The following is a 13,331-nucleotide window of genomic DNA, read 5'->3' as shown; positions in this document are numbered from 1 at the left end:
GCTGGGGATCAACTAATGATAGTTATTCCTCTGTATCTCTGCATCTGTATATATACTCTGTATATATCTGTGTGTATATCTATGTATGCCTATGAATACCTGTGTAGCCAATGGCGTTCTCTCTTAAAAGTTTCTCATGATACTGGAACTTCAAAATGGTTCAGATTGAATTTTTGGAAATTTACTTTCATTTGAAAGAAGAATTGGGGCTTCCCTGCTGGCTCATACGGTAAAAAAATCTGCCTGCAATGCAGGAGACCTGGGTTTAAACTCTGGGTCAGAAAGATCCCCTGGAGAAGGGAATGGCTACCCACTCCACTATTCTTGCCTGGAGAATCCCATGGACAGAGGAGCCTGTTGGGCTATAGTCTCTGGGGTCACAAAGAGCGGGACACAGCTGAGCAACTAAGACTCTTTTCTCTCTACACTAGATAATTAAAAACAGTTTTCTTCCTAACACAGTTTTATTTTATATTTTTAACATTCCAATGGTTTTAAGGATATCTTTTTTTTGATATTTAAAAAGTTTTATCACATGTTTCAAAAGTCCCCAAATACTTTTTCTTTCATAAATATATATTGACCATAATTCCAAGTTTTATATCATAGAGGGAAGAGAAGAGACAAACAGTTACAACCTAGGAGGAAATGTGATGATAGGTTTTTTGCTGTTATGCCTTTCTCTCTCTCTCTCTTTTCTTTTTTTTTTTTTTTTGGTGTGTGTGTGGGAAAGGGTGTGATGTCATTTTGTCTCCACCCCCTGTGAGTAAGCCCACGGCACAGCTAAGTGCAGCCGCCCGCCTCTGTCATCAGGAGACAGTCCACTTAAATGCAGCTCCAGGGTTGCGGGACCCCCACCAGAATCACTACCCGTGTGAGGTGGCAAATGCAACATGCTCTCCAGCTTGGGGTGTCTACTTCTCTGTGGAAGTATTGCACTAGCTCTGGGAAATGCACAGAAATTGCCAAAAGGCAAGTAGCTCTGATGTTTTGTGTTTTCAAAATGATGTTTGAGATACTAGCTTTTAAATGTTGAGATTAAATGGGATCTGCTTTGACAAATGGGGGGATTTGAGTTCTTCTCAGAGAGTCACAGTTCAAATGTGAAGAGAAGTAGCTTAAACTTTTGCTTTTCTCTCCCCCTCTTCTGCTATGTACTTTTCAGTTGCATCTCTTTATTGCAAAAAATGCAAACCAACTTCTTTCTGGCTTTAGCCGTGTTCACGGTAGCTTGAATGGTATAGTTGCCAATTACAGTACTTGTATATTGAATTGTATTGTATAGATGGGTATTGTAGTCTGTTGAAAAGACTCGTTTGGTGTTTTTATACCTCAGAGACTAAACCAGTACTAGCTGAATGTTTGAAAGAAGCTAGTTGGAAACCTAGAATCATTTTGTGTAAACCTCACACATACCTGTTAGCTTGGAGGCTAGAGGATTCTAGGCAGGGCACACCAGTGAAGGACAGTCATGAGCTATGATGTAGACACTTTTTCTCTGGTGGAGTTTGGAATAGGGTTTGATCCGTTGGACATGACATCCCCCCTTTCCTTGGCTAAATTGTTCTCATTTTAGTGTTGGTATTCTATGTACAAATGTCATCAGAAGAAAAGGAAAATGTCTTAAACAGACCTTAAAAACTACCTCTTGAGCCCATCACACCAAAAGCAAAGGCTGCCTCTCTCCTGGTGTCTTTGAACATAAATGTTGTTCTTTTTTTTTGTTGTTCCTTTGCGGAGGCACTTCTCTAAGCCAACTCCAAGTCTGTGAAAACTTTTTATGGTTGCAGACTGCTGTAGTCAGCAGGATTAGGAAAAACAGGCTGGAATTTATCATACAGTTATGATGGAAAATATCAGAGACAATGCAGCTATGGGCTTGTCAAAACCCTGCTGTGCTCAGAGTCAGAAAGAGAGTCTGCAACTGAAAAGTACATAGCAGAAGAGGGGGAGAGAACAGAGTCTGTTCAGGTCAGAATATCCAAAGATCCTGCTAGGTCCTCCCTCCGGCTGGTTTGCTCCCAGATCATCTTGTCCCAAGTGAAAATCATTCTCTCCTCAGTGTGTTAAATGAAACTTGAATCCAGAGTGTGAAGGCTGAAGGGTTTGGCTCATTGATATTTCACATGATGATGTAAAAAGCAATAAAAAAGGCTGAGTAAACCTTCTTGACTCTAAGATAATTCTGCAAAAATAAATAATAAAAGAATTAAGATGAAAATATACACTATTAGATATTTTTCTTCCATCAAGTTTTGTTTCTCGATCATTGTGAAAAGTGTTTAAATAAGTCAATCAGGAGCCTCAAGCATTCAGAATTAATTATTCCTACTGCTAAGATAGTTAACAAGGACTCACCATCTGAGAAAAGTCTGCAGATTTTCTCAGGCTTAATAACTACAGATGCTTTTATTTTACCTTGTACTTACTGTGTAGGGGTGATAGCCATGATTTTGTGACTGCAGACTTTTGCAAATTCCAAATGCTTTAATTATCATGTTGCAATCACTAGATACAAATCTCTTGACACAATCTTCCTTTATTTGTTATGGTAAAAAGAAAATTGTTAAAAATAGCCACAAGATAAATGTCTTGCCCATTGTACTTTAATCTGAAGAATTTTCATCCAGGTTTCTTTCGTAATTAAAAAAAAATCCATAGACCAGTAACTTGAAAAAACTATCAAATTAATATAAAATAAATGGCAAGTCTCCTTGTCACTAATGCTATGTTTTGTCTTTATCACCAAAGCTGCTGAGGGTCTTTCTTTTAGAGGAAGCCACCTCTCTCAAACTGCATTCCCAGAATAGGAGTATTGCCCTCAGAAGGGGTTTGGGGCAGGCATCTGCTCCCCATCAGTAACCTGGGGACCATTCATGCTTTTTCTGTTCTGGGGGAGTCACAGCAGATTTTAGAACTTGACAGGTTCTGAAAATTTCTCTGTGAAGAAAACTGTCCCACTTTTTCAACTGATTGTTTCCCAAACTCATTTGACTAAGAATCTTTCTTCTAGTGGAATAGTTATAATATTTTGTCAGGGGCTTAACTTTCACATTTGAGGAAGAACAGAACTAAATAAGAAAAAAAAAAGATAAGTTTTTTTTTTTCCTTTTCTTTTTGCCTTCCTATTTTAAAGTTAATTAAATATCATTTGTCATTTATGAAGAGGATAGAATTTTGAAGCTAGAAAAGATGACAGTGATCACCTAGGCTAGGGTTCCCAGATATTTGGATTCATGGACTTGTAAAAATAAATATATATTTTGAGTATCAGGGTTTTATTATAGAGGACATACTTGAAAGCTAGCCATTTTTAACAGATTTACAAAACAAATGATTTTATACAAATAAGCCCATTGTTTTTATTTTTTTCATTTCACTACAGACTGATGAAAGCTTCATCATAGGCCTATAATTGGGAACCACGGACCAGTATAACCATTTTATAAATGAAGATACCCAAAGGCAGGGAGATTTAGTAGTTTTCCCACACTGATAGCAGAAACAGAACTGGATCCCAGGTTCCTGACTGAGAAATCTATGTTTGGCCCTGTTTCGCTCTAGATTTTAGGAGCTATATTCTGCAATGTAAATGTGAATGCTGTCCTTCCCTTGAGTAAGAGGGTTTCTTATAAAGATTTTAAACATTATCTTAATCTTCACGTGTGTAGAACATGTCTGCTGGGTGTGTGTGGGGGGGCATATAGTTGATAAATATAGCTGGCTATTTATAGGAAAAAATTATTTTTTAAATAAGAGATCACTTGTTACATGTCTTATGCCTATTTACATACATAACCACATTCTTTGTTATAGAAAATAAGATACTGGAAGAATATTTCTTACTTTTTGAAAACTTAGAATAAAGTTGGAGACTATTATTAATGGAGTAGGAAAATGGCAACCCACTCCAGTATTCTTTTCTGGAAAATTCTATGGGCAGAGGAGCCTGGCAGGCTACAGTCCATGGGGCAGCAAAAAGTCGGACACAGCTGAGCATACATACTTACATACCTTATTAGCAGACCTCTTCTCCTCTCTACCCCTTGATGACTATGTTCTTTGGCAAATCATTTATTTGCCTTTGCTAAGCATGTCTTATCATGTGTAAAATGGGATTAATGATAACTATTTTGCAGTATTGAAGGAATCAATGAGCTAAGAGTTGCAAAACTTTCAGTAATGGGTCTGACATATAACAGGCATTCAAAAAATCGTCTATTGGGTTGCATAAAAGTAGATCAGTACTGAAAAAAATACGCACACCAAATAATATGTGATCTGTGTCCAAAGTGACACACATCTAGAAGGGTAGCAAATGTTCTTGGCGAAAGGTGGGGCAAGGGAGTTGTGTTGCTCTACAGGGCAATGAGAGAAGGACTCTACTGTTTTTCAGCCTGGACTTCCTCAACCCAATGTTTGATTATCAAGTTCAAACATTGCTTTTCTCTATGGAAAGCTGCACCTTCACCTTAGGATCAACTTTTCTGTGGGGACTGGGGAAGCCTCACACAACCTCCAGGAAAGATCCACCTGAACTTGTGTTTCAGGAGGAGGTTTAGACCGTAACACCCAGGCCTTGAAGAAGAATTCCCACATTGTTTGACACCCTTGAAAGCCCCTGTGTTGCAGATACCTCTAGGATACTTTATTCTTGGCACCATAGAACTTTTCTTTTCCCCCTGGCATACAGGCAGAAATAAAAACCACAGAGAACAATATGCAGTGATGGGAGCCAAGAAAAGCTTATAATGGGACATGTGAGGCTTGACATACCTCTTTGCAGAAACTCCTGTGTTTGGAAGATTGCAATCAGTCAGAAAGCAAAGACTACTATTTCTAGCTAACTTGATCAGTCCTCCTGATATAGGTGTGAGGAAAACCAGAGAGGAACATTTCAGATACACATGTGATCAGATGATCCAAGGGTGTGAGGTCATGACTTGGGTGTGACTCTTGGCTTGTGCAAAGGGAAGAAAGAGGCAGCCCTTCGTCTCAGGTTCTTACCCGACAAGGTAGAAATCTCTGACTCCAAGGTGAAAAATCAGAGCAGATGATGATAATAATAACTCTCACAGCTATTAACAACTCATCTCTGTTATTATAGATAACATTATTTGAGCTCATATCGTTTGTGGTAATTTACGGCTATGTTTTTTTAATGTGGAAAACTAACTAAAAGCTTGATGTTTCCCTAAACAGCAGGTACTTTATTACTCTCAGTTTACAGAGCATAAAATTTTGCCTCAGAGTGTTTGCCCAAAGTCACTCGGCAAGCAAGTGGCAGACTGTGTCTTTAATTTCTATGTAACATCAGCTCCCTGTTCTACATAAAGATGTTTTCATTTGTTCAAGTAACAAACTGTATTCTGTGTATATGCAAAGCTGAGGTGGGAAGACAGGGCGTGATACCCGTCTTCCTAATCAGTTGATGGAGAAGACAGGGATGTAAAAGAATAATTATGCTACAGAGACAGCATCCTCTGATTTGACTGAAGCACAAAGAAACTTGAAAATAACCAGGAAGGACCCAGTCCAGACTGAAGGGGCCAAACATTATGAGAAGATAAGGCACCTAAGTAGAAGGCTGGACCTAAAGAGAATGTTAGTTATTGATTGTTGCACAATAAATTACTATTCTCTCCAGGGGTAGCTGCATGGCCAGAGCCTAGGCCACCCCCAGGGGCCACAACTCGACAGGGATTAATACTCAGAGGGGAAGCCAAGACTAAGTTGACTTAGGACACGACTGTGTTTTCCTTCTGTCTGTCTGTCTTGACTCCCCAAGATCGATTACAAAGCAGAAGTAGCAGGTTGTCTTTGGAGAAGAGGGTCTTATGTCTTACTCTAAATTTTCCCAACTACTCACTTGAGGTAACAGCTCTCACTTTCCAAGGAGCCCTCCCAACCTCACTTTGACGAAACAAGAATGTGTCACTCCAATGACTCAGTCCATTTCTGCAGAGGGTCCTTGATACCTGTAAGGACCCAGGGAGGGTCTTTTCCATCTTGGAACAGGGAATTTGGGAGAAGAGTAATGTGGGCAGGCAAGGAATTCTGGTGGATGGATTCTGCTTTTATCAGAGTAGTATACATTTATGTATTGGTGAGACTGTATTAAAGAGTACATTGGAAAAATATAGTTCTGTTAGAAGAAAACAAGTTTGAAAACCACAGGGGAATTATTTTAGCATCTTCTACAACTCTGAAGTTTCTGGGCAGTTGTATTGATTTGTTTGTCTGTTCAAGCGCTGCCTACTAGATAAAATGGATTGAGATCCAGCCCCTGTGATAAAAGAAACATGTATTTGAAATGTAAGAATTGATCAAGTATAATTTTTCTTTGATGGTAAGAGTATCATGTTGAGAATCCAGTGCTTAAAAATAAGGTTCCTCTCGGCTTCAGGGCTTCCCAGGTGATGCAGTGGTATAGAATCTGCCTGCCGATGCAGGAGATGTGGGTTCGATCCCTGGGTTGGGAAGATTCCCTGGAGGAGGAAATGACAACCCACTCCTGTATTCTTGCTGGAGAATCCCAGGGACAGAGGAGCCTGGCGGGTTACAGTCCATTGGGTCCCAAAGAGTCGGACACAACTGAGCACACATGCTGTGCATGCTGCTAATTACACATTCACTAGTTTCGTTTTATGACTGCTATATCAGGCTATAAAATACTAACTATTTAGGAATTGTAGTCTCTCTCTGTCTCTCAAAAGTTAATGAGGTACAGGGTAGCACTTGAGAATAGACAAATTCATTAATAACTGTATTATAGAAAAGACAGTTAAATGCTTTTAAAGGTTAATGTGAGCTAAGACAAAAGTGAGATGTCTAATGAAGGGAGGGCCATTAAGAAATGTGACAAACTATTCTGCATCGTCATCCTCAGAAAGACTTCCCTTTTGCCTGATTTGCTGATTGCGATTTATAAAAGCAAGTATAAAAGAAAGGGAGAATATTGAAAGCAAACAGATGAACTTAATAAAAGTGATCTAAAAATAAATGTAAAATTTAAAAATTAACAGGATTATCTAATGAGACATTACTAGAATAGTAAAAAAAAATAGTATCAGCCAAAGAATGAGCATGCTAAAATAAAAAAAAAACAATGTTTTAAATACATATTCTATTAGAATCCCATTTAAAGAATATGATAACAACCGTGTTACTGTGTATCAGGCATGCTGTTTAATGCTCAGTGTTTATATACACAGCCTCATTTTATCCTCACACCTGTGAAATATATTATCCCCATTTCACAGATTAGGAACTAAACCTAGAGAGAATGTTAGTTATTGATTATTGCACAATAAATTACTACAAACTTAGCAGCTTAAAACATCACACATTGAAAACAATTTTTATTTTTTTATTTATTTATGGCTGTGCTGGGTCTTCATTGCTGCAGGGGTTTTTCTCTAGGTGTGAGGAGCAAGGGTTACTCTCAAGTTGCAGTGCGTGGGATTCTCATTGCAATGGCTTCTCTTGTTACAGAGCATGGACTCTAGGGCAGTAGTTGCTACTACTAAAAAGTTGCTGCATGTGGGCTCAGTAATTGTGGCTCCCAAGCTTCAGAGTCCAGGCTTAGTAGCTCAGCCGCATATGGGATCTGCCTGGACCTGGGATCAAAGCCGTCTCCTGCATTGGCAGGCTGATTTTTTTTTACCACTGAACCACCAGGGAAGCCCCCATCACATATTTTTTGTTTCACAGTCTCTGTGGGTTAGGAGTCTGAGTCGGGCTTAGCTGGGTCCTCCCTTCAAAGTCTTTCACAGGACTGCAACAAAGGTGTCAGCCTAGCTCAGGTCTCATCTAAAGGCTCAACTGCAAAAGGATCAACTTTCAAGTTCTTGTGTCTATTGGTAGACTTCAGTTCTCTGAGGATCCTTGGTTTGAGGACCTCATTTCCATACTGGCTGTTGGCCACAGGTTACCTCTGACCTTTACCACATGGGCTTCTCTGTAATGGCTGTTGCTTCATCAAGGTGTACAATCCCAGATGTGTCTGCAGGAAGGATGTAGATTACAATCCTATGCAGCTTAATCATGGAGGCAGCAGCCCACCTTTGCTATATTCTATTGAATAGAGGCAGCTTCCTGGTGCTGTCACACAAGACGATTACAGAGTAACAGGAGATGGGAATTATTGGGGGTTATGTTAGAGTCTACCCATCACAAAATAACCAATGACTGCTTGAAGTCACACAGCTAGTAAATGATACGGTGGAACAATGAATATGCTCTGCTTAGTGGCTCAGTTGTGTCTGATTCTTTGCGACCCCATGGACTATAGCCCACCAGGCTCCTCTGCAAATGGGGATTCTCCAGGCAAGGATACTAAGTGGGTTGCCATACCCTCCTCCAGAGGATCTTCCCAACCCAGGGATAGAACTAGGGTCTTCTGCATTGCAGGCGGATTCTTTACCAGCTGAGCTACCAGAGAAGCCAAGGAATACAGGGAATCTAACTGCAGAAAATAACACTGATTTGAGCATTAACACCCCATCTACTTTTCACAGAGTTCACTCTTTAGTGGCAAATGCCCAGCAGGCAAACTGCCAATTTGTCTGCCTCCATGGTTGGAGTTGTAGGGAATCTCTGAGAACTGAGATGAATATCTTACTAGTCAAAGACTCAAGGTAACTATTCAGCACCCAATGTAGACCATGTTTTCTATATACAAGAGACCAGTCAGTGCCTAGATTCCTCAAGTGTGGCCAGTCCCATGAAGAGCAGTATGCAAAGTAAATGTCCCCCAGATAGAAGCTTTGCTTTCCTTATAAGACTCAGATGCCATCATCCCTTAAAAAGAGAAAACATAAGACAAAATGAAAATTTTCTTTGACAAAATGTACAGATATTCAGCAATTAATACTTACGACGTTGATACAGCCTTCATAAAATGTACTTCTGAAACACCACCGAGTGGCTTTTCTAGTAAATGGAGGAGTTGTTATAAGGTCGAATGAAACTTTTGTTTGGAGGATGAAAGTATACTCTGGCAGCGGATGAGATGGAGACAACTGGATAAACTAAAAGAGCTTCTTTCAGATCCTTTTTGGTATGAATAAAACAATTCTTCCATGTGTGCTAGGAAACAAAACACAAAAAATGTAGGTTATGCACAAAATATATTCTTAGCATGGCACCCAGACTGCTGCTAAGTCACTTCAGTCGTGTCCGACTCTGTGCAGCCCCATAGATGGCAGCCCACCAGGCTCTGCCGTCCCTGGGATTCTCCAGGCAAGAACACTGGAGTGGGTTGTCATTTCCTTCTCCAGTGCATGAGAGTGAAAAGTGAAAGTGAAGTCACTCAGTTGTGATTGACTCTTCGCGACCCCATGGACTGAAGCCTACCGGGCTCCTCTGTCCATGGGATTTTCCAGGCAAGAGTACTTGAGTGGGGTGCCATTGCCTCCTCCAGGCACCCAGACTATGTAGAATGTTAATACTAGAATACCCTGTCGAGTAGGGCTTCCCTTGTAGCTCAGTCAGTAAAGAATCTGCCTGCAGTGCAGAAGACCCGGGTTTGATCCCTGAGTTGGGAAGATCCCCTGGAGGAGGAAAAGGCAACCCACTCCAGGATTTTTGCCTGGAAAATCTCATGGACAGAGGAGCCTGGTGGGCTGCAGTCCATGGGGTCGCAAAGAGTTGGGCACGACTGAGCAACTAACACTTACTTACTTACTCTGTTGAGTATTTTCCATACTTCACAGTCTCTTCTTGTGTTGAGATGGTCCCAAAGTCCTGGGAGATACATGATAAGACAGGTAAACTTCAAGGTCTCAGGCTAATTTGTAAAAGTTCTGTGGAGAGCAAGACTGAGTCAGGACTTAACTCCACTGCTCCTAATTTTAGCTTATGTTCCCCACCAAGAACCTTCCACAGTGAGATTCTGATGCTGGATTGTAGTTTCCCTGGTCTAACAAAAGCCTGACTTACATTCTCAGTGATTTGGGTAGACATTTGGGAGCCTTAAAGCTAGCCTGAGATTTTTAGACCTCCTCCATATAATAAGCTATGAAATCAGCTAATGCCCCTCCTTGAAGAATTCTGAAAAGGAGGTGGGAGATATAATGCCTTCACAGAAGTTTCTTATTGTTCTCCAATCAAGGACTGTACATCTAAATCCCATACTCTAGAAAATCAGACCAAATCACCCACTCCAAGCATCTTTTGGTCAGATTAGAGTTAACTAAAGGGAAAAATGAGGTCTAATTTAAGCTTCACCTATGATATAGAAACTCAGTATTTTCTTTTAAAATATATTTAGCTATTAGTTTAACTATGATAGCATCTATCCTCAGCAGTTGTAAACTTGTATATTAGAATAACTGAAGGTTTTCAAAAATATCAGTATTATTCTGCTCCCCTCCTCAATTACGATTTAATTGTCATGGGGTGGGAGAGAGAGAAAAAAAATTCTTCAGGTGATTTCAATGTAGCCAGAGTCGAGGACCACTGTCTACAGGTTTTGAAAATCTGTATGTGTGAGTGATAAATCTTTCTGGATGAGTGCAAGATAAAATTTAAAAGTTGAAAGTGAATTATTTTGTTATTTAAGTTGTAACTCCAACTTAAAAGCAATTTTTATCTTGTGCTACTTTGTTCCTGGATTTTGAAGCATTATTTGGAAAAGTTTTAAAACTTCCTTTTCAGGCCAAATAAGAAAATGTTTAAAATTAAGGTTAACATTTGTTTTTGGTGTTAGATCATAAGTTTAAATGTCTACTTTTACAAAATCTCAGGGGCTAGATCTGAGAAGCTATGGTTGATTACATTTTTCAGGAGTGGACTTACATTTGTTTATTCTGTCATTCAGTTAACTTTAAAAAGATCATCACATTAGGATTATTGGCATATACGCACAGTGGAATACTACTCAACCATTAAAAGGATGAAATTTTGCCATCTGCAGCAACACGGGCCAACTTAGAGGACATTATACTAAGTGAAATAAGTCAGGCAAAGACAAATGCTAGATAATATCACTTATGTGTAGAATCTAAAAAATACAACAAACTAGTGAATATCCCACAAAAAAAGCAGACTTATAAACAGAGAACAGAGTAGTGGTTACCAGTAGGAAGAGGGGGAGGAGCATATTTAAATATGTAAGTGAATATTTTTATTTAAAAAATGACATTAAAAAGACATAACATTTTAAAAAGGAAACAAAACTATTATCATATTAGGATTATAAGAATGATTTAGACATTTCCTGCCTTCAGGAGTTTGAAATTAGTTCTAATTGAAATACAAGTTGGCCACACAAAGGTAATTTCCTTTTATATGAACCTGTTAGTGTCTTAATTCTTTATCCTTACATAACAGCCAAACTTGCAGAAGTTAAGCTATCCCACTGTGTTGCCATGTACTTGTTTTAAGTGATATATATGCACATAAAGAAGAAAAAATGAATTCATATAATATATTAAGGATAACAAAGTACCCTATGATTCCAGTCAATGCAAAATATGAGTTAAGACAACATTCAGTAAACAGAGTATGTGAATTGCCTTTGGATATTGTTCCTTGAATTTTGCATGTAACCATGGGCTTCCCTGGTGGCTCAGACAGTAAAGAATCTACCTGAAATGCAGGAGACCCAGGTTTGATCTCTGGGATGGGACGATCCTCTGGAGAAGGAAATAGTTACCCACTTTAGTAGGAGCCTGGACGGCTGCGGTCCATGGTGTCAGACATGATTGAGCCACTAAAACTTCTACTTTTCATATACATTCCAGCTCATCTTCTTCCTGCTTTATGTTAAGGATAATTTATGAGCACATAGGATGACTTATAATCTGAAACACAAGTATGTTACTCCGTGTCTCTAATAAAATGAAAGATCTCTCTGAGTGGAGAATGAACCCCTGCTAGCACGAAGAAGGGGTTACATCGCTTCCGACAAGATGCCAAAGTGGAATTTCAGATTCCCTTCCTCCTTAAATGACATCCTTTGATTTTTTTTTTTCCCATCTGTTAGCGGATAATAAAACGTTCTGGTTTTCCAAGGGTCCTGCTGAGAGTCTGCTGGGTACACGTGTGTGGGTGTGCAAGCCCTAACAGGCCTTTCTTCTCTGAGAGCGGCAGATTCTGTCATTGAAGGAGGGGATTGGGGTGCCTGCCAAAGTCGTGCTGGCAGAGAGCTCTGGAATCCAGGCCTGTTACAGATATGCCGGCAAGGGATTCAGGGCAGAGTTTCCTTCTTTCACTTTCCCAGATGGAGTTAAAGCATCTCGAGCCAGTAAGTTTGGGATCAGGTATCAGATGATCTGAAGAACGGCCCCTCCCTTCCTCTCGTGGCTTGTCCTCTTCAAATACTCAACAATTCTGCTATCGCAGTGTGATTTTCTAATTACTCATTCTCTTACTAGAATTAGGAGGAAAGCAATGCTGGCCATGTTCTGCCTTTGAGGTTTACCCTAAACTGTAGTTTCATTATGAACTGGGAGGATTAATATTGGGAAATAGTGATAGGGTCTATCAAAATCCAGGAGTCACTGTGGGCCTGGTGAGTGACTTGACCTCTCTGAACATCAGAGCTGCTTCCCTGAAAAAAAGGAATAATAAAAATAACAGTTCTCTTTTTAGTTTCCACTACTAACTAATACTAGGGTGACTTTAATGGATTTTTTGGAATATTTATTTTTTATTGGAATATAATCACTCTACAGTATTGTGTTAGTTTTTGCTGTACAACATCGTGAATCAGCCCAATGAATACATATATCCCCTCCCTCTTGAGCCCCCTCCCGCCACCCCTACCCCACTCCTCTCAGTTGTCACAGAGCCCTGAGCTGAGTTCCCTGTGCTGTACACTAGCTTCCTGCTAGCTAGCTATTTTACACAGGGTAGTGTGTATATATCAATGCTACTTTCTCAATTCGTCCCACCTTCTCCCCCTCCCCTTGAGTCCACAGTCTGTTCTCTACATCTGCACCGCTATTCCTGCCCTGCAAATAGGTTCATCAGTATCATTTTTTAGATTTTTGGTAGTAATTTTCTTAAGAGGGAATGTGGATGACCAGCCACAATTTTGGAAACTCTTCACCTGCCCTGGCAGCCAGAGAAAGATCTAGATGCTCTTTTCTCCTGGACATTTCCTGAAAGTAGGCTGAGCTGAAAGAAGGCTTTGTTGCTGGAGGTCAGAGTCTCGTGTGTTGGCCTGTCAGGTATCAGCCTCACAGTGACCAGGGCCTGAAGACCAGAGTCATGGCACTGTGGATTTTTAAAATACAATTCTTGCCATCAGCAGCTGCTGTTCTCTTGTTCAGCTCTCCCACAGCAGGGTAGAAACTTTCGCTCAGAAATTTACCTTTTAAAAA

At 39.9% G+C, this 13,331-nt stretch overlaps 1 protein-coding gene across 50 annotated transcripts in view; it reads left to right on the top strand.

The window, feature by feature from the left end:
• Nucleotides 1-794: 794 nt before the first annotated feature.
• ABI3BP (ABI family member 3 binding protein) overlaps nt 795-13,331 on the top strand; it is a 293,260-nt gene continuing 280,723 nt past the window's right edge. For all 50 annotated transcript variants that reach the window (XM_061426547.1, XM_061426450.1, XM_061426423.1 and 47 more), the window contains exon 1: nt 795-972. In XM_061426547.1, coding sequence (XP_061282531.1) covers nt 894-972 — 79 coding nt within the window. In that variant the 5' untranslated portion in view covers nt 795-893. The remainder of the gene's footprint in view (nt 973-13,331) is intronic.

This window comes from Bos javanicus, chromosome 1 (genome assembly GCF_032452875.1).
Source record: "Bos javanicus breed banteng chromosome 1, ARS-OSU_banteng_1.0, whole genome shotgun sequence".
NCBI lineage: Eukaryota > Metazoa > Chordata > Mammalia > Artiodactyla > Bovidae > Bos > Bos javanicus.
The sequence above is the reverse complement of the archived record's forward strand: the minus strand, read 5'-3'. Positions and strand labels throughout refer to the sequence as shown.